Source organism: Hyposmocoma kahamanoa, unplaced genomic scaffold (genome assembly GCF_003589595.1).
Source record: "Hyposmocoma kahamanoa isolate Upper Pololo Valley unplaced genomic scaffold, ASM358959v1 88, whole genome shotgun sequence".
NCBI lineage: Eukaryota > Metazoa > Arthropoda > Insecta > Lepidoptera > Cosmopterigidae > Hyposmocoma > Hyposmocoma kahamanoa.
In genome coordinates, this window is record NW_020654466.1 from 10,841,821 (window position 1) to 10,864,574 (window position 22,754).

Sequence of the window (22,754 nt, forward strand, 5' to 3'; positions counted from 1 at the left end):
ACTGCCATCATACCTATTTCTGCCGCCAACTAAGAATGTGAACATTACTGCGTTCCGGCTTTGAAGGGTAAGGGTGCCGTGCGGTGAAATTATAGGCACAGGGGATTTTTCAACCTATGACTCAGGGTGACGGTTTCTATGGCAGTGCCACTCAGATCTTTGCAATTTAAAGTTTTAAATGCCGCTCAGAGTTCTGAGCGGCATTGTAACTGCTATTGACTGGCGTGTTATCACCAAGATCACAACTTGTTCCTCTCGTCACTTGATATAATAAAAAAAGATGCTTTGTTTTAGAAGAACAACTTTGGACACATGGCACAATATAGTTTGACAGACTTTATAGTTCTGACGCAAAAAACTGTGGGACGGAAATCTGCCAGTTGACGTCGGAATTAAGATGAAAAAGGAAATAAGTAATTTAAGTCTTCACTTGAACTTTTCTGGGAATCAAGTGATTCATTGTTGTGTATTACAATGCTATAACTATATAATACTATAACGCTACTAATGACTGTGACCATTAAATCGCAAATCATAAAAAACAATCTAAAATTAAGGCAAATAGAGGAGTTCGATCAACTAACTAAGCAAGCTTTCGTTTAACCTATATGTTTGAATAGTGCGTGTCATAAAATTCTTATTCCTATATTTCTAAACATGTTCGATTATTAACAAATACAATAAATAACTTAGTAACTTCGTAAATTTAAATTTAATAATTAATCAGAACTTCTCTTCATGAGAATACCTTTAACACAAAGACTTTTCTGAATTATTCTTTAACGTACACTTTAAACAAAATCGTACCAAACCCACATATGTATAAAGCGCCAAATATTCAACTCCCTTGTAACACTCGGTTAAAAATGTCTTAAAATTTATGCTCCACAAAAATTATACGAAACTTTTGTGTAGTAAATAAACTTATTATGTTGTTAGTTATATTCTTTTGTAATAAATAATGTTTACAAATAACATTTTGTAATAAAACTGGAAGATGCAAAGAGATGTTCGCAAGCTGGATGCATGCAGCGGAGGCAAGCACCGGGCGCGCTATAAAAACACGCGCATTATCACATAGCCACCAATTCATTACCGGCCGTCACAGCGACCGCACATTGCACTCAATCGAACGCGGATTTATTCTTTAAAATTTTGTGCCTGTGATTGCGGCTGTCTTCTTTACAGGACCTTATTTCAGGTAAGTTAAATTTCAGTGCGCCAACGACTACGAAAATTTCACCTTTTTTGTTAACATAAAAAAGCGTAACAATTTATTATTTTTAAAATAAAATAAATTCCTGGTTTTTCATAAGTAGTCAATCCAAATTAAGTCTTAGGCAATAACAAAAAGTTCAAGCAAAGAAAATACTCTATCGTTAATGCCAACTTTAATTACTTGCAATATATAATTTATACGCAACAAAGACAAATAGCAATTTATACATATAATTTTTAATAAATTATAAAGTTCTCCATAGTCATTGGAGACGTGATTCACGGGATATCTCAAACATTCTCGTGCCTTCTCATTAATGCAGCTCGATTCACAGCTCATTGCTTTCACGAGACGTGTCCACTGTCGATTATTGCTCATAGTTCATAATCGCTTGCAATCAAATGAAGCTATATTCAAATTCTCCTTTTCAATGAAAATATTCATAGAATTTATAAAATATTTTATAAATTTTGGTCCATGTTGACAAATTGGTGACAAGTTGTTGCTATAACAATTCATCAAACGGTTACGGACACTATTCGCTAGGTACAGGTGACTGTACCTACTGCGGATAAACAAAATTATGTACAGTTCCATTACAGTCAGTGATACGACAATAGGACACAGTTTCATAGAAATATAAGCACTTTCGTCGAATGGAGTAGTAAATTTTATCAACACCGACGGAAAAACATCGTGATGAATACCTGCACATCAAATATTTCTAAAAGCTTATTGAAAATAGAACCCTTACTTAAACTGCCTTGGTATTTTGTAGGTTTTTACTAATGGTAATACAACTTCATTCTAGACTATAACATAATATCTATTTCCCGTACACGTAGAGCAAATTTTCAGCTTAGTATTAAATTTGTACACGTGTAACATGTAAATTATCGAAAGTTTTCGTATAAAGAAATTAGATTTATAATATATTGCATGATTTATACTATTACTGAATTAACCAACAAAAGTAGTTGACACGTAAAACGATACAAAATAAACTAGCAATCAATGAAAAGTTCTTAAATTTTATCGTTTCTAAAAATGATACTCATTCAAAATGGATTCATACTCTGTAATACTAATTCGGCGCGCCCGAAACAAATCCGTAGTGAATCGATCATGCTCGGATCGGCAACAGCCAAAGAGACCGTGTTTTTGCCGTATTTCAATCATTAAGGGGATATCACATTAGTTAGATTAATTAAAAACAACTTATAGAATACCAATCCTCTCGAAAATGCGATTTTTTTTTACCGAGGTTTATGAATTAACATGTTATTATTTAAACGTAAATCGATAAAATTACCCTAAAGTGTTGAAAACATGGCTATATTTTACAAGTTTTTTTTATAAATAACTAAATACACAACATCACATACGTTGCTCCGATCCTAAAGCAAGGAACTAAAGCACTTCTGTTATGGAAATCGGAAACAAAGGCACAAACACCCACACCCGAAAAAGTTAATTTTTGTACATTGAGCCGCCCGGGTCGATTCGAAAAGAAACAAGCCCATGAAAACCGGTGTTCAAGCCGCTCGACCACGTAGGTCGCCAAAAGTACTACATTATATATAGTAGATATGGAAAAATATCTGTACTAATTACTATAGTTTTGATATTTTTACACTTTGCTCTATCAATAAATTTTGAAATTTATAAAAATATAGAAATATTTTTTCACGGTGTTGTAATTGTAAACGCAAAAGATTTCTTTGCATAATTTATGAAAGACCTGGCCGTAATATTTCAACATTTATACAATATATTAACAGGTACCTACATTCAAAATGTCGCTCGAGATGGCCGTTGATCAAATAAATACCTACAAGGACACAAAGCACCTTGAAAATGATAGAAATAACCGGAATTAATCTGTCGAAAAGGTTTTTTAGAATAATAAACATAGAAATACAAATCGGAGACTTTGGCATTATAAAAGTCAACAGAATCTACTGCTGGAAATTCCAAATCCTTAACCATAGATAGATAAAAAACACGAAATCAATAAAAAAAAATATTTTAGTACTTGGCGTGCCTTAATATATACAATATAACAAATATAAATATAAACCTTGAAGAGAATATAAATCTGCGTAACTAAAATAAATAATAATAATAAATAATAAATAATAAATAACGCACACACTCAACATAGCCCCGCACTAGGGAAACCCTGTGTCGCGGGTGCCATGGACACACACATAGACAACCACAAATTACACCCAAACTCACGAGAGAAATAATTGTAGGACATACAACTATTTCTCTCGGCCCGGGAATCGAACCTGGGACCTCTGCGTGGCAGTCCGGCATGGTAACCGTTCAGCCACAGAGGCAGTTTATTTATTTATAGTTTATTAAAATGTTTTGAAAATGAAAATTTTTCGGATCTAAATCTCGTATTTTTCAAAATAGAAGTAGCATTTGCGAAAACCTAAAAACTCTATACTAAAATATTTGTACAATATAATGTCTAATCAGAATGGTTACCAACAAAATGATCATACTCTATCAAATTTTATAAGCTACAAATACCTACAAGGTTCGTAGAACAACAGCGGCCCTGCAAGGCGAGTGGAGCGAAGCAAAACACGACAAAAAGTATAAAAAACATCGTCCGAACCGATACACGTGAAAACTAATCCAATCATGACTCATAATAAAGTTAAAGTCGCTAAACACGCTCAAATCTCGAATGACAAATGCGAGACCGCCCATGTACAAGGATGGAAATTTATATTCTTGGCTAAATCCACACCACACTCTGCTAGACAGGATCCCTAGTCAGCAATGTATCGTACATATAGATATAGTACAGGCAAATATAAAAAAATGTTAACAGTCCATACAATCATATACCAATAAATATTGTGACACATGCGTCACATCGTATTTGCGTCGTACATTTCCACGAGACACAGGTCGCTCATAAATTAATACTTACGTGGTTGACTTCAAGTACCTATAGTGCGAAAAGTTGGAATTTTCTGGAAAATATGCTTTAAGAAAATAGTAAAAAGACGATGATTAGCATCACCACTGTGTAATCGGAAACACAGATTAATGTCAAACATGTGTCTTTCAGCTTAGGAATAATTTGCTATTTATAAAGTAAAACAAAAAGAAGAAGACTTAAATATACAACAAAAATTCCTGCACAAGACGCTCACAGATTTTCCAAGTGCATAAAAATTATTTTGTCTACTACTGACTGAATTGAACTGAACTCGTTAGGTACGCAGAACGTCTGTCAGAATTATAATTAAGCGACTTAAACAATTTTCATGGATCACGGACATTTAAAGAACAAAACACCAAAGAAAACATAATTATTTTTGGACATGCAAGGACAAACTGACATTTTATTTTCGTCGGACTATTTGCAAGAAGTCACTAACTGCTATATAAATTATATGGCAATTAATGACTTCTTGCAATAAGTCGACGTTTTATTCTTTACCTAGCAACTTCTTTAATAGCCAGCCTCATATAAATAAGGAAAACATAATGTTGTGTACAAATATAAATATTTTATTGTACTAATAAAATAAAAATAAACTAATTGATGTAAGTTAACATCATCCTTCGTCTCCCCGAACGGATCTATGAGGATTACCTGACGTTAAAAAAATAAAAAAGGTACGTTTGCCTAGTTGCGCTCATCACGATTAATTTCAAATGTAAATTCAATTAATTGAACATATCACATGATCCCTAAATCTCACTTTATACTGTTATTCTATAATTATTCACGAAATCTATCCTCCAAAATACAGCAAAGAAAATTAAAATAATCGATTTATAAAACCCGTTTCAAGGAATGCCACACACGAATCTTGTCGACTTCAAAACATCCTCCTAAATGGCTGCATTCGTTTACATAAACATAACATTAAATACACACGTATACAATAATAATATAATGATTTACCTTCGGCAAACATTTACTGTTAAATTTACTTCTATAAAATTAGACAACATCAAATACTTTGCTCCGATCCCAAAGTTAGTAACTAAAGCACTTGTGTTATGGAAATCGGAAACAACGACGGTACCACAAACACCTAGACCCGAGACAGTATACAAAAATTTTTTTTTTTTTCATTGACCCAGCCGGGAATCTGGGATCTCATAGATGGCGACACCATAAAAACCGATGCGCAAGCTACTCGACCATGGAAGTCGTCAAAGGCAGGGTCGCAACTAAAATACCTAAGAAAGGTCAATTTTATCGTTGAAAAATAATTCTGCCGCCGTTAGTTGAAAGGGCGCTTGTGAAAAAAAACTCAAAAAGGTAAAAATAATGTTTAAAGAAATTAAATTAAAAAAATATCAACTTTTCTCTTGCGGTAACTTCATACTTTTCTACCTAAGAAAAAATAAAAATAGTGACCTTTGATCGGCCTTTTTTTACTGATCACTATTACTACATATGATTAATGTAATAAAAATCAAAGCGAAATAATTTGCTGGAATCATTCAACTTTGCGAATAGAATAAAACAAATAGCATGTAATTATTTTTAAAGTTATTTACTTGAATACATTTGTACACACTTAGCCTGTAGTCAACCAAACATTCAAATTTCTCTGGCTAGTTCGATATTTGTTGACATTTCATATTGGCAGCAGCGGGTGGCCCGTTAAACAAACTCGGTTCTTCCGCCGGCATTGACCTAAGCTGCAGGTTTAGCATTTACCGTTGCATTATTTATGTAACCCTGGTGGTGAATATTTTGATGTAATATAGATCCAAACTAATATTATAAACCGCTGAACCAATTTTCATGAATTTTGGTGTAGACTTAGATAGAACCTTAGGAGAAGGGTAACACAACTTTTTGTAAGAAAAAAAAAATGTTTAAGGGGGTGAAACAGGGGATGAAAGTGTGTGTGGAAAACCAATAAAATTATGAAAATTACTTATTCTACGAAGTCGCGGGCACCAGCTAGTGGTATATATTATATATTATTTAAATTCATTCATTCTCATTTATCAATGGACAGTGTGTTTTTATTTCTAATTTTTTTTCGAGTATATGATCAATAAAAAATACTCGTATGAGTACAGGTTGGTATTATCAAAACCTCAAGTGCCTGAATCAGGTTGCAATAATAGGTACCAAATATTCTCATATCATAATACGCCAGCCTCAAAAAACACTCAAAACAATGTTTCAATATTAGCGTCCAATAACGATTTCTGTTATATCCGTAGAATTATTAATTTCAACACTTCCCACTCCTTCGAAAGCAAAATATTTCTAAACTACTCTGAATAAATTGGAGCGTGTTTCCTAACATTAGAGCGGCAATCGATAACTAACCTTTCAGCGTCTTATGACTAGTTAAAATAGATTATATTCGATACACCGGCACCGCAATTTGTCCGAATGATAATGAATATGAATATTTCATAGATAACTCAGCGAAACTAGTAGGGTTGTCTGCATACAACTGGTGCCGTTTAATAAAACACGAAAAGCTTAATGCCGACGACCCCGTTAGGTACATGGCCAGTCTTCCTACTTCCCTTGAAGTACATTGTATGTTTCTTTCAATTAGTAATATCCGAAAAATTACGTAAGTGGTAATTAAGTTCAGTCTAAGCGAGTAAATAACGACTGTCTGTGGTTCAACAATCATGAAAATTGTCTTAAACAAGTTTGTTATAATTATTAATACAAAGATCGCACAGTAATAAAAATTCCTCCGGTCCAGCTGGATTCGCACCAGCATATCGTGTCTGATGCTTTCCTGACTGACTGACTGAGCTCCGAAATGAGCTAGCAGACCTTACGAAGTTTTCTACCTGCTTGTTGCATATTTTTGTTTTTGGTTTTTAATGTCTTTTTTGCTGTATTATAACAAACTAGTGAAGTAATTTCTCAAAAAATAATCGAATGTTACAGTAGTAAAACATCGTTATATTCGATAATGTTAATATTAAAACAACTTTTTAAAAGAAACTTACAACCGTGCCACATCGAAAGCCGCCAAAAACCACCCATTGTTCCACTTATCAACTAGTTAACAACATAAATCAACATCTCAAAACTGTCATCGCGATCGATACAAACTCGTATATCGGATAATGGGATCGATCGTCCCAGTACTCCCATTGCGTCGACAATGAAACGTGGGTCGTGGAATCGCGGTTGCACAACCTGCCCACGGCGAACTCAATCATTTCAACATGTTCCGTTATACATATAAATAACTATAAGTTATACTTATCGGCTCAAACTTAGCACATCTGTAAAATATGGGTAAAAATTAAGGGTTAAAATACATAGTATCACTTATTATTCAAATCATAACTTATGTTACAATTTAAAGGATATAAATTGAATACATTGAATTAATATGAATAAATTGAATTGAATTACTGTATTACCTTATAAACAACATAAGGTCAATATTACTTCTTTTTATGTGAGGTAAAACGAGTATTTAAGCTGGTTACCATTATACTAGTATATGCTATTAATATGACGCAAACAATTAAGTGCGCTTCCACAAACACTAAGTTTCCTAGGTCGTCTATGCTTACAACCACAAGCCATCAATGTACAATATTATGTGTCGATGTAAATATTAAAAGTGTCAGTTAATCGATCTTTAGCGACGTTTAAAACTAATATACACAATATTAATACAACGTTCATAATAATGAACCAGGTCGATGTTAAAGTCGTGAATTCATTGCACTAGAAAGTAGGCAGCTCAAATGGAGCTAGACAGGTCACTTTTTGCTGCGTGAGTATGTCTGGGTCGTTCACAATAATAGGTGAAAATTAAATATTGGCAGCTCATTTTGGTCTTTTTAATAAATCCTATTACTGTATCACCTTAAGTATATAATTATTTTATTTAATAAAATATTGGGAAGTCTAAATAAATAAGTTTGTATACTATTAAAAACTTCATTGTTGTAAAAAAATATTATACCAATATTTTTTTTATTATACCAAGTGACGGGACGAACAAGTCGTGAGTGGTAACCGGCAAGTTAAATTACAAAGATGTGAGGGGCACTGCACGTCACCCGGAGACATAAGTTGACAAATCGCATGTACGTTATAACTCACAGACGTAACGTAAAACGTAACTTACGTTGTGTTATAGTGAAATAATACACATTCGACTGACGCAAGGTGCAGTGTATGCAAATGACTTCATTTAAATTTTCCAATAATTGCTGCACTCTATGGGAGAAAGCCAAACTTGTTTAGAAATTTTGTAATTTCTATGGGGATATTTTTATCGGTAACATTAAAGCTATAGCAGTACGATTGGTATTAAGTATAGTATTTTTATGGGTGCAATAAATTTTTGTTACAAATCACATAGATTTGATTTCGTCAGGGACAACTAAGAAGCGAGCAACACTTAAGTTAAAGTACCCCTTGATAATTGTAACAGAAGACTATCACTGTTTAATTCCACATAAGCGTTGTTCATACTTAAGATAATATCAAAGTTATAGTGAGTTATATTTCTGTTTACATAAACTTCAGACTTTGGAGCTATTCGTGTTTTAGGTAAATTAACGATTGTATGTTGATCTATTTAATTGCATTATTAACCTATTAAATACATAGATTAACAACAAATCATATGAAACCCAAATGTCTAATCCGTAGGTAATCAAATGACGCTTGGAATCTTCACACCGGTTAAAACAACTCGTTCATAAGTCAATTTTTTTCTACATAATCACAAACATTTAATTGTAATAACTGGAAGTACACCACGCCATCGTATTATCTATAATAATTATTGATTTTATAATAACTTTTTTAATAACGAGGTTTCAACTTTTTTGTAATAAATTTTTTACATTTTCTGAATTTTATGCATTGACCTATTTTATGTCCTAGAATCGTCAAACTCCGTAAAATGGTTATGATTCCCAACCTCTAAGCTCCCAAGCTTGCACTTTGGAAAATACTACACATTAATGTCATAACTCTCGTAACAAAAGATTACGTATAGGTTAGTCAATAATTCATTTTCCAACACAAACTCGATGTACAAAAGTCATGCAAAGAGACTGCATATCAGGCACATACTTTTCTATGAGTCAGTATCAGGAACGTGTTAAACCTATTTTTTGACAATCATTATTTATACTAATGAAATAATGGAATTTTAATGATAAGCCTATTTATGTGTACATAATGAGACGTAGTCAGTTTATGTACAAGAACATGACAGGCTAAGAACATAATTGGATCAGAAAAGTCACGATCCTATCCTCGTGTTGTAAGATTGTTCCGAAACCATAAGACTATCATAACATTTTTTTATGTACAAATTCAATATTGCAGTCAAATTGCAGTCTTATTAATATTTGGAAAGCTCACTAATTGATATTTTTATGATAAATAACTCTAAAGATACCGTGAAATAAATATTGGTAGTTTAGTAGCACTAAAGCTCCTTGTGAAAGAGTTCGTCCAGGAAAGTACTGCCACCGTACCTATTTCTGCGTCCAAGCAGTAATGTCAGCATTACTGTTTTTCGGTTTTTAAGGGTGCTGGTGAAAATACAGGCACATGGGACTTGTCAACTTATGTCTCAGGGTGACGGGCGCAGTGACAGTGCTCCTCAGATCTTTGCGATTTAAAGCTCTGAGTGGCACTGCAACTGTTATGGATAGGCGAGTAGCTTACTATCAGGTATCAGGCACACGACGTGTTCGTCCCATCGCTTGATATATATAAAAAGAAAAATATCACAACTACTGACCAGTTTTTTATGTTATTCTTTAGTCTTTGTGTTAATTTTGGAAAACATTGCACAGACATAGACATTTGCATACATATGTCTGTGGTGATATGCTACTAAATTAATTAAATTAACATAATTAATAACTGACATCTTAAATAACAAATTCTGTTCCATGATTTTTGATAAAACATAACGAATGTACCAAAAATAAACTTTTAAGTATTTTTTGTACTATCTGGCATTTTTTCGATTTGGGCAGATGGTAGTAAGGTAATAAGTTCAAAAGTAAGCGCCTTCACCAACGATCCCCAACCCTATCCTGCGTTTTGCACATAGTTATCACCGTTTAGAGCTATCTTTTTAAACGTTTATTTTTCTACGAAAGTAAAATCTGATGAATATTGAAAGTCATGGAACAAAAATTGTTGTTTATGATGTTAGAAATTATAGTCCTGAGAGGTTGTTAGTATTTTACAAATAACCCTGTATATACCTGTGACCATGGAAATTAATATTGTAAATCATAGTTTCCCAAAGTGGTCCCTACCGCCCCCCCTGTGGGCGTGAATAAACTACACCATACACATTATTTTCCTTGTGATTTTTTGTGTTAAGTTAATACAAAAAATACGCGTTTTCGATTATGTTTCGTGGCGAAGGGAGTTGAACTTTTGATAACTTGGCTAAGTAGGCGGTGAGCCAAAAAGTTTGGGAACCTATAGTGTAAATGAAACATTTCTTCATACTTTTCTGTTTAAAATTTCTTATAGAAAACATTTCTGATGCCATTGTAGATACAAAAGTTAGATTAGGCTGTAATTATAATGCACATCAACCTTGTAACGATTCTATGGTGCCTCATAGCTAACCGCTAATCAACGCAGTTTGTGCGTACCTAATCCAACATATTACAATGAGCAACGGTTTTTAGTATGTAATAATAATTTAAATATTGCGTAGTGTTAACGTATTCATCGGACTTGTTAATAGAAAATATCATTAACTTTGTAACAATATAATATAATAAATAAATAAGTTTCAATGAAGCATCAGCGCAAAAGCGGTGTGACTCACGTGTGACGCCATAAATAAATAAATAATAATAAATAAAATGTTTCTTTATTTAGGTACATATACACCCATTAATAAATTTAACATTACTTATTACATTACATTATATAACAATTAAATTGAATTTTGATCGGAATTTATTATTATTAATGAAGTAAAAAATTAAAATTACATTGAATTGAATTTACATTACAAATAATAGTGTACATTATAATAAATTTATTTATATTTTATAAATGGAGTTTTCGCTTACAAAGTAGCACATATACTGTCCTTACAATTATATTACTCGAATCGCTCACTCTGAGAGAGACCAATGTCTCTTTCGTATTATGGCGTTTAATGCATATAAAAGATAACGAGAGATTTAAAATTAGCCAAATTCATATTTGTAATCATGTGTCACCAATACATATTTATTTCCCATTATTTTAGCATCCAAATATATAATAATCATGTACCACATATCCGCTGATAGCCTCAAATATGTCCTTAGAATTAATTCTGGCGAGTGACTATGAAAATATGGACAGAAGTTTACTACATAAATAAAACAACAATAATGCATTAGAAATAATAATAAATAGTTGGTTGTACAGGCCTTAAGATATTATCACAAATTGAATTCAGTATTTATGTTAAAAACCTTGAACTATTTGCAGTAGCCTATTCATTATATTAATATGTTATTGTTCATTAATATGAATAATATATAGTAATTGATACCTCGTCTAACATCAAAGAGGTCATTTGTAAGCGCGCGCAGAGTACGGAGATCGGACAAAATGCGTGCATTTCGTTTAAAGCAGTGAACCGTTTCACGGGACAATGTTGCAACTCACATAATAGAGTTTTTACAAGGCCTGTTGAATTAGAGTGCATTTTGTGAAGCTATTTTAAAAAACGATCGATCAAAATAATCTTAGTGCGTTTTACGGCAAGTCTAGTTACATGGAATTGTGACTAGCAGGACCTAACTAAATAATTCAAATAGATGCAAAGATGGGCAAATGCATTCCCAACCATGAGTATTCAAACACATTACAGTACATCCGAGACTCGAGTACAATAGTGCCCAACAGTCGCCGGCAAATTTTTTCATTGGCACAATAAACCTCACTGAGTCTCAATTGAAAGATTGCCCGTCGTGTGGGAAGACTGCTCTTGCCCTCAGCTGAGGATATCCTTCCAGAAAATAACCCAGCTAACAATAAGTCCAATAAGGGACAGCGACAGTATGTCGACACTGAACACGCTGAAATTTGATAAGCTATTATATTCTCAGCCATAAAACAGGACGCAGTGGAAAAGACAAAGTTAAATCATGATGAACCTTGAGAGTAAACAACAATAATAACGTTAATTCAATAAATTATGACGGCACTAAAACACTGTATCAAATTGTCTTGACACAATTTAAACAAGCACGGATTGTTGTGGTGTAAAGATGAAGGCAAACATGGAGCCAAATATTTTGGTTATTCCTTCAATACTACCGAAGTTTTGAAATGAAACGTAACACTGGTCACATTAGCTTCAAATGACTACACATGCACAACACGAGTATCATGATGAAATTCATGCATCTATAAAATTCTAGACTTTTATTTACGGACGTATGAAAGTTCATCTGAAGGGTTTCATTTACTTCAGCCATAATTTACAACTTAATAGAGCTCGTAATGATGGTCTGCGCTCGTAATATTAAATATGCAATTTGTGATCACGCAATTCGACGATGGCGAGGGCTTGAGCAGGCCATTGGCCGAACTTCATCGTGGAACCAGTTTCGCGATCTGATGAACTTTTTATTTGTAAATCTTTCATTTTCACTAGATTTAGGGTCATGTTAAGATTTTTACTATTCATCGTCTATCGGGTATAAAGCGTATATAGTTTGTTCGTGTTTCATGCAATGCAAGCTTCTGATGTCTAATTGTCAATTAATACTCAAATGACCATCAAGTAGTAATACTATATTAGCGCCATAGTAGACAGATTATATTCCGGCGAGTTTTATGTATTTGCCTAGTGGTCGCAGCTTATTTGTTGATTTATTTAACAAAGCGTGTTGTATTTCTAAATTTTAATGTTTTAATATTGTTGTGTGAGTAATCCACTCACCAACATCGGAAAGGTTTAGTAAAATTGGTTTTTGGTTCAGATTAATCAGTCGATGGAAGTATTGAAAAAAACGTTTTATCGTAATTTCTTATCATCTTGTTCACACAATTTTATGTTTAAGTAATCAATCTAGTCCAATAAAGTATGCACAAATGATGGCATGAAAAAATCAAAAAATGAGAATTTGTCAACCAAAACCTTTGTTGCAACCTTAAACGAGACCAAAAAAATGATCGAAAAGAGTACCTACATTCATTATGTGAAGTAAGAATTGCGACGTAATAACAGGTAATAGGGATCCGAGAACTGGGGACGAGTTACGAAACCGGCCCCCATTTGTACTTGGCCGGAATGCATTGGCGTCAAGAGCAAAATATCCACGGGACACCAATACGAGAGAAAATATGCAATCGTTAAGACTTTATTTTGTTTCAAAATAATATTCAACTCACAACAGTAACTATACACACACTATATACCTATTAAATGCCAATTTGATCTTTATGCGTAAATTTTTTTGTTAAATTGAAGCGAATTATAAAAAATATTTACCTACGACTTTACCAGACTTTCATGTATGTAAGGTTTGATAATGTATAGGCTTTCAAATATAGTACCTAGTCGGTAATTATTTTTACCATTGAAAGTATAAAATAAAAGATCGGCATACATGTAAATCTGCATTCGAATGAATCATACGGGGCCATAATATCGTAAGCTATGGCCGATTGAATTCAATGAGCCGATTTAAATTCATATGACAGTGCGCCTGGACAGACAATCATGCATATTCCGTATTATATTAGCAACGCATACGCATCCTGTCTGCTGTGGGCTAGGAAGTGTTCTAGCATTACGCGAATTTATAGTGTTATACGCTCGCAGTACATACCATGATTAATGTAAATCACGTAACGACGAACCTGTTGTGTACAAAAGCACTGCAATACAGCCTCCAATGATTATTTTTTATGGCAATATGGTTGCTACTAAATTAAGACTAGTCCATGTACCGCCGTTTCTATTAATAACTCGACTAAAGAGCACTGAAATGCCTAAGGCAAGAAATAGCTACAAACCCAAGCTATTTTCAACCTAAGGAATCACAGATCGAAGCAATGATATCCCCGATGGTAATAGCAGGTTATTTTAAACCGATTACCGCGACGGGTGCAGGTAATCTATTCTCAATGGCGCCGGACTGCATTCCAGCAGGACTTGGGATACCGTCTTAATGTCCTACCTTTGCAAGACTATCTATAAATATCAGTCGCCAGAGATCGAGGTATACGACCTTAATAGCTAATGGCAAATAGATTAACAGATGCCCAAGGCAAAAAAAGCAGAAATACATTTTTAGTCCTAAGTTATAAATTTCTTTTTATCGCGCGGCATAATGCTTATAATATGTCAGAAGGTATACCACAGGCAATGCTTTCGAAATAATTCCATAGCCTACTTTCACAATAGTTTACATCCTCCTTAATATATCAAAGTCAATTTGAAGCGACTAGAAGATAGTTACTGTTCCCCAGTCCGTCGGCCCTTACATGATTCAGGCTAATAGGAAAATTGCTGCAAAACGCCAACCGCCGGCCGGCGCGTAACATTGGCCTTACTGTGCTCACGACTTGCAGACGTGCATTCAAATACACGTTGCTATTTCTAAATCTGTGATCTCTACAAAACCACTAATTACACGTTTCTATCTTTACAGGATGAAGGGGTTATTATTATGTCTGGCCTTCGCGGCAGCTTGTCTAGCCATGCCCGTGGCCGAAAAAAAACTTAACGAGTCAGTTCCAGCTGCCCCTGCGGCTGTAGCCGAAATTCCTAAGCCAGAAGAGCCTAAACCAGAAGCAGTTGCGGCACCTGAATTAAAAAAACCCGAAGAAAAACCTGAAGAAATTGCTAAGAGCGCACCAATCGAGCCTAAGCCAGAAGTCAAGCCAGCAAAGCCTGATGAAAAGAAGGAAGAAAGTAAACCCGAAGAAAAGGTAGATGCGAAAAAGGAAGAAGCCCCTGAAGGGAAAGCAGCAAAACCTGAACCAGAGCAACCTGAACCAAGCAAACCTGAAGAACCTAAGCCAGTAGAAAAACCAGATGAACCTAAATCTCAGCCCGAAGGAAAGAAGGAAGAGACTAAGCCAGAAGAAAAGAAAGAGGAAATAAAGCCGGAAGAAAAGAAAGAGGAAGGAAAACCAGAGTCTAAGTCTAATGATGAAGCTGGGAAAGTAGCTCCCCCCGTAGAAGCCATCGATGTCGTCAGTGCTGTAAAGGCAACTTCCGCTGTAGCTGATGAAGCTGTCGACCCTGCTGGAATAGTGCCAGACACAAATGTGCCAGTCATAGCAGGCAAGAGCGCCGATTCGTCTTCTGAAGAAAAGAAGGAGCTACCGAAAAAAGAGGAAGAAAAAAAAGAAGAAAAACAGGATGACAACAAGGCAGAAAAAAAGCCGGACGCTCCTATTGCCCAACCAGCTAAACCAGAAGAAAAACCGGCAGAAAAGAAGTCTGTCGAAGCCGCTGCAGTTGAAGACAGTCTCCGAGTAGTTCGCGATACCGTCGAAGATCAGAAAGCTGCTGCTAAGGAAGCTGCACCTGAACCGGTTAAAGAATCTCTCAAGGTATCTGAGGCTCCTAAAGAACAAAAGCAGCCTGAAGCTCCCAAAGAAGTTAAGGAGCCTGAGGTTCCAAAAGAAATAAAAGAAACCCTTAAAGATGCAGCTGCAGCTCCTAAGGAAGTCAAAGAAATCGAAGTTCCTAAGGAAGTAAAGGAACCTGAACCACCCAAAGATGTCAAAGTACCCGAATCTAAAGAAGCGGAAAAACCCAAAGAAAAAGCACAAGAAGCAAAAGTAGTTGAAATCCCAAAGGAGGTAGCGTCTAAGGACGAGCCAGCTAAGCCAGCTGAGCCAGTAAAGGAGGAAAAACCAGAAGTACCCGCTGCAGAAAAGCCCAAGGAAGACAAAGAAAAGAAACCCGAATCAAAGCCAGAAGGAAAACCCGAAAAGCCTGTGAATGACGCGCCTGCCAACAGCTCGGAGGAGAGCAATGAGAGCACCGATAAGAAAGAGGACAGCAGCTCCGAGAAAGACTCGTCCGAAGAGAGTGCAGAGAAAAAGGAATAAGTGAGTGATTGTAGCACGCTCGGCGGCAGGCGTGTGTCGACGGCGAGACTCTCGACACGCGCCCCCCGCCCCGCGGCCGGGCCCGCGTCAGCCCGCGCGACTGAACTAGTATATGTGATGCGTATGCCCTGCCTGACTGAGAGTGTGACAACCGTGTGAATATTTCCGACTATTCTCTAGACACTAGGGACTATTTAAAATAGCCGAAACGAAAAATTACGTTGTAATTATTTTTCAAAATAATTTATCGAATTTCCGGTATTCTTAAGTAATACAAAAATAAATATGTTTTTTATAATATAAATGTGTTTATTTTTGATTTCCATCTTTTAGATTTAATTCTACATAGTGGCAAATAGTTACTGACACAAGAACTTGATCCTTTTCAACCCCCTAAGCAAGCAAAGTGATGAATGATGATGTCAAAGTGGCAATATTTATTACGTCGAAGTATTACAAAGATCTTTATGTTCAGTCTATTTTATTCCACATCTTTCTGTCGTTCCCTCATGTCTGAGGAACGTGATCAGCTATCAGCTTCATGCTTGATTATTCCACATAGGGAGACTAAATTACTGCGATTAACATTTATAACTGCACAACTGGCTTTTATGAAACGATTCAACAACTTTAGTGCAAAGTGGCATTTCAATTATTATTTTTATGGCACATTCGCGTCATATTGATTGAAGCTGTCAGTCAGTCAAATTTCCTAATGCTTTTTATGAAATCCTAAAAGTACCTATTAAAGCCACTTGACTAGTTATACTAAATTGTTTACTGCCTTCTGCGAATAAGCAGTACTGATAAATAATTATAACTTCTGTATAAAGAAAAAGTGACCTCAAATATTTATGTAATTATATCTATTTGCCAATTTTTATTGAAATCGGTTAACAGAAAAGTGGGTGAAATCCAATAAACTGGATTCATCCCCCAATTTGACAGCCATAGAGGTAAATTATTTTCTTCAAATTTAAATGCGGTCTCATTTAAATTTGAAAATAATTCACTGAGATACCCCATTTCCAACAAAAAAAAAAGAATCATCGAAACCGTTTCTCTAATTTCGGAGTAATCGCATAATAATAGGGGTTAAAGTATGAAATTGCCGATTTGTACTGAAAATCTAAATTGTTTATTTTTTAAATTTTTAACAAATTTATTTTTATTATCTATACATTGCTGCCATCTAATGGGAAGGTTATTAATGCCTTTGCGATAGAACTCCGACGATCTAGACTGCACAAACTGTGTGAAAGCATTTTGTACTGCCTCCTGGGAAGAAAACTTCTTGTCACGTAGATAATTGTCCAAATCACGAAAAAAAAATGGTAGTCCGTTGGAGCAAGGTCTGGTGAATACGGAGGATGACGAATGGTTTCTAACTGCAGTTCCTGAAGGGTCAAAATGGTTTCTCGTGCTGTGTGAGGTCTCGCGTTGTCGTGGAGCAATAATGGTGAAGATCGATTCATGAGTCGGGGCTGTTTTACTGCTAGTTTTGTCAACATGGTTCGGAGTTCGGCACAATAGACATCTGCCGTTATTGCTTGTCCAGATCGGAGAAAACTATAGTGAATAACACCATGCTGTGACCACCAAACAGTTACCATTACCTTTTTATTGGTAAGTTTTGCTTTAGGACACTGTTGTGGCATTTGACCTGGGGTCAGCCATTGCATTTTTCTTTTCCGGTTATCATAAAGAATCCACTTTTCATCACATGTTACAATTCGATCCAATATTCCTTCATTTCTGTACCGGTTCAACAAGGCAACACAAGTTTCAACACGCGTTTCTTTCTGCAGATCAGTCAAATCATGAGGCACCCATTTTTCGTATTTTTTTATTTTATTGATTTGACGCAAGTGAGTCAATATTGTGGGTAAGGTAACGTTAAACCATGCCGCTAATTCCTGGGTAGTTCTACTAGGATCGGCTTCCACTATCTCTCTTAATTCATCGTTATTCACCTGTGTGGGCGGTCTTCCTCGTGTCTCGTTCTTTAAGTCGAAATTTCCATCATGAAAGCGTTTAAACCAAAATCGCACGGTGCGTTCATTAGTAGACCCCTCTCCAAACGCAGCATTGATATTGCGGGCTGTTTCTGCCGCGTTAGTTCCGCGTCGGAACTCGTATTCACAAAATAACTCGAATTTTCGCAGTATCCATCTTTCTTGTCTAAATTGAATAACAAAAACAATTGAAAGTCGATATTCAAATGTTTCAAATTTAAAAAAAAAATCACAGAAACCATTTGAAAAAAGTTTCATTCCAAAACCTCAAACCATGAAGATTCTATGAAAATTCAAAGAACCTATTGCAATAAAACGGCAATTTCATACTTTAACCCCTAATATATACACAAAAAAATACAGTCGAATTGAAAACTATGTATTTCCTAAAAAAACATAGCTACGAAATAGCTAGTGATACATGATAGCCGAGGAGTAAAAAATATATCATTGGATAAACGGCCGCGAGAGCACGATATATTGATTTCTTTAACTGATATCCTGTTGTCATAAAATTCTTAAGCCTTTTGAGTACTCTGAGGTCCATTATGGTCGTTGTTGTGTGGATAGGATGCTGCCTGGCAGCTATGCAGTAATTAATGACCCCGCCAATTATTATGCTGGAGAAGGGAACCACGCTATGGAATAGCAGCATTGCACCGTCTGGATTGTGCATATAGTAAGTACGTTATTTATTTTAATGAAATGAGGTTAAATTAGGTTTAAAACTGTAGCGAAACAAAAACTTTTACTAAACGTTATTATTATACAGATTCTGCGTACTTGGTTGACAAAAACCCGCGGTAGAGGCCCGTTTAGCTCTTACAGGTAGTCTCGTTCGTTATGATATTTGAAATAATAGCCTCAGTAGCCGAACGGTTACCATCGGGACTGGTAATTGCCGGACTTAAGACTTAATTGCCGGACTGCCGCGCAGAGGTCCCAGGTTCGATTCCCGGGCCGGGAGAAATATTTGTATGACCTACATTTACTTATCTCGTGTATATGTGTGTCCATGGCACCCGCGACACAGGGTTCCCTAGTGCGGGACTACGTATATTTATAACTATTGTAAATGACAAATGTGTACAATTGTATATTTACAAAGAGCAACCACTAGAGTTTCACTTTAACTTTCACTTTTGACTTTCTTACTCACTCTTCTCGGGGGAATCTACCTTATGAATGAGCAGTAGAGTTTAATTTATATGACGGTTTCAAGTGTAATTTAAGTCCCGATGGAGTAAAGATTTAAGTTTCACTTTAAATTAGACTTAGATTTATAAGAACCTAATTATGCATATTATCGAAGTTTTACGAACAGTTTTAATACACACAAAAATACCAAAGGCTATACGACCAGCCTAATATAACATGGCATATTTAACTTAAGAATTTGCTAATAGTCATAATGAACAGTAAGGCTGAACACTACCCATCGCCGTCTACGAAAACCACAAACTTACGCGCAGTGTTATTTATATTTTAAATAAAACTTACTTCTCCTGTAAGCATACGGCAGGCAAGGACCCCCAGAGACCACCAGTCTACTGCGTGACCATAAGGCTCTCTGCTCAGGATCTCCGGAGCTGTAACAATGTCCCAAGTTATATTCTTAGTACTAGCATAAGTGACATAAGTTAAGTTTAAAGAAAAAAGTTTTGAAAAGAATAAAGATAGCATGGAACATTTTTTTTATAAAAATTGTGATAATTCGGCGACAGAGATAAAGCCCGTTACAGAGTCGAAGTTGCTGTAATGTGTCTGTAGGTGAAAGGTAAAAGACCTTAAGTTCATATTTTGGAATTTAGATGTTTTTACAAACATTGCTTTAGAATCATTTTAGAATGGTAAAAGTCACGCAATGGTAAAAGATATTAAGTCCAAATGTCGTTTGTTATTTATTTAGCATTTTTTATTTGGCGTTTATTTTAGGCGTTCCACCAGAGGAGAAGCAGGATAAACTGTTTGGCTAGATCAAGTGGTTTAAGTATTTACTATTCAAAAACGGTCTTATAAAACATATACGATACACAAGGATATTGTGTACAGAATGTGCTAATTCGTTACACGATAGGATGTACTTTACCCGATCGTATAAAGAATATAATCTCTGTACAGAGTACTAAAAAAATATACCTCAAAAGTTTGTGAAATTCAATTTTCATTGATATTCAATTATTTTTATGTGAAATTACTCCACTAGTTTGTTATAATTATTAATACAAAGATCGAACACTCAGAAAAAAATCCTTCGATCCGGCCAGATTTGAACCGATGTCTTCTAGCATACCGTGCCAGACGCTATACCAACTAAGCCACGGAACGCACCAGCAGACCTCACGAATTGTGTGAAATTAAGTAAAAGAAAAAATCTATTTGCCAAGTTTCATTGAAATCGGTTACCGAAAAGTGCGCGAAACCGAACTCGTCCCCTAGTTTGCCACCCTTAGAGGTGGAATATTTTATTCAAATTTAAATGGAACCAATACTGAGGCACCCCATTTCCAACAAAAAAAGAATCGTCAAAATCGGGTCGGGAGTTATCGCGTAATACATGCAAAAAAAATCAAATTGAGAACCTAATCCTGTTTTTTTTAAATCGGTTCAAAATATGTATGTAACTTTGCATATAATTTTTATATGGAGATACTTCTCTTTAAGTACTAGATACCTACTAAATTTTTGTTTTCAACTGATGCCCTAGTTATTAAATTCACATAATTTTTAACGATACGCCGCGCCGCCCGCTGCCCCGTCAGTCGCCATCACAGAGTATACTTTATTATATGTCGCTATCAGGCGCTTGTCAACGTCGGATATATGTCAAATTTTGTCGGCCTGTTCAAGAATTTATTTTTTTTATTTGCGGATGCGAGTGGCGACCCCCAACCTCACGCTATGTAGTAACAATTACTATTTGACACTTAAGGTTCTTTATCTCTCAACTACACATATTACATCAATACAATAAAATAGTAATATCGGTTTCCGTACATTTAATGGATCAATTACATACTAATATATGTATTAGTATTGTGTTTGAAATAATCTCAGTACAGAGTATTAAAAAACCGACCTCAAGTCATTCAACCCCTAGTTTGCCACCCTTAGAGGAGGAATTTTCTTCAAATTTAAATGGGACCACTCCTGCCACTCGCGTAACATACATACCTAAAAAAACTTAGTCGAATTGAGAACCTCGTCCTGTTTTTTGAAGTCGGTTAAAAATAAACAATCGCCTGTAGGGCTAACAAGACAGGGCGCGACTTGTGCCAGAGCAACGTAAAACGCGAGATCGCTATACGTATTTATTATTATTTAACTTATTATATAATTTAGTGCTTGTTGCTACCAATATTTCCTTCAAAGCAAAAATAAAAAATCATTCATACTTCTTGTGCTCCACGCCACTAGCATTCCTCCATACATATGTACTTAAAAATTAATTAAGTAAAGTAAACTGTACTTATGTTTTTGATGGATAAAACTCGATGCCGTGTAGCACACGAAGTCTCCTTCAGGAAAATACGACCCGAAACTGCACTTGCACAGACATTAATAAGGACGTAAATGTACAGGTTGATAAGTTGCTTTGGAACCATCAACGTTCGTCAGTACAAGGAATTACTTCTTTTAAATTTGCCAACATGGCGACCATCAAATTGTAACTTATCAGTCCTTAAAGCTCTATTTATATTGCGGTGAAGCGGAACTGAAGCGAATTTTTGTAACGATATTGTACATAGCATAATGAACTTTATGGTCAATTGTGCAACGTACACACTAGATACGAGCCAAAAATCACGGTACGTGTCTTCCGCGAAATTCTCGCGCATGCTTAAGAATGCTCGCGCATTCACGAGGATTCCGCAGCTGCCGACGCCTGGCGAATCCGCGAGAAGTGGCGCGAAGGCTGGCGCAAAGTGACGGCAAACGTCAACGAAATACTACAGCCTCAAGGCGCGGACGCTGGAATGCTCGAGCATTCTAGCGACTGCGCGCGCCTTCTCGCGCAACGAGGCGAAATTGACGCTTCCATTCCATTCCGTTTCGTCGTAAAGTAAATTGAGCCTAAGGCTCAACTCACACTGGCGCAGAGTCAAAGCGTCGCGCCAGTATATCTAAACACAGTGAGTTAACAATCTACACTTTCGTAAATACGATACGAAGGACACGAGCTCTATAGTAAAAGTTTATTTAATGTACGTTTCTTAGCATATACATACAAGAACAATGAAATTAACAAAAGCCCTGGTGTCAAAAACGGTAAACCACAATAACTTTTGTATATAGAACACTGGAAAACGTTCTACTTACTACCTATATAAATCCTTATTGTTCGCGTACTGTTTGAAGAAAGATTGTAAAGTAACTCGAACAAAACAATAAAACAACCGCGTTAATACTTATTTATTTATTCACATATTTATATAAATTATCACAAGAC

The 22,754-nt window shown here is 35.5% G+C and overlaps 2 protein-coding genes across 2 annotated transcripts in view; one reads left to right on the forward strand and one right to left on the reverse strand.

The window, feature by feature from the left end:
• The window catches only part of LOC113235997 (serine/threonine-protein kinase S6KL), a 95,262-nt gene that overhangs the window by 50,841 nt on the left and 21,667 nt on the right, over nt 1–22,754 (reverse strand). Inside the window, exon 7 of the mRNA XM_026471921.1 lies at nt 19,805–19,893. Coding sequence (XP_026327706.1) covers nt 19,805–19,893 — 89 coding nt within the window. The remainder of the gene's footprint in view (nt 1–19,804; nt 19,894–22,754) is intronic.
• Nucleotides 1,082–16,565, forward strand: LOC113235996 (neurofilament heavy polypeptide). Its single transcript, XM_026471920.1, has 2 exons — nt 1,082–1,201; nt 14,876–16,565. Exon 2 carries the CDS (start codon nt 14,877–14,879, stop codon nt 16,287–16,289), a length of 1,413 nt encoding a protein of 470 aa, XP_026327705.1. The 5' UTR covers nt 1,082–1,201; nt 14,876; the 3' UTR covers nt 16,290–16,565.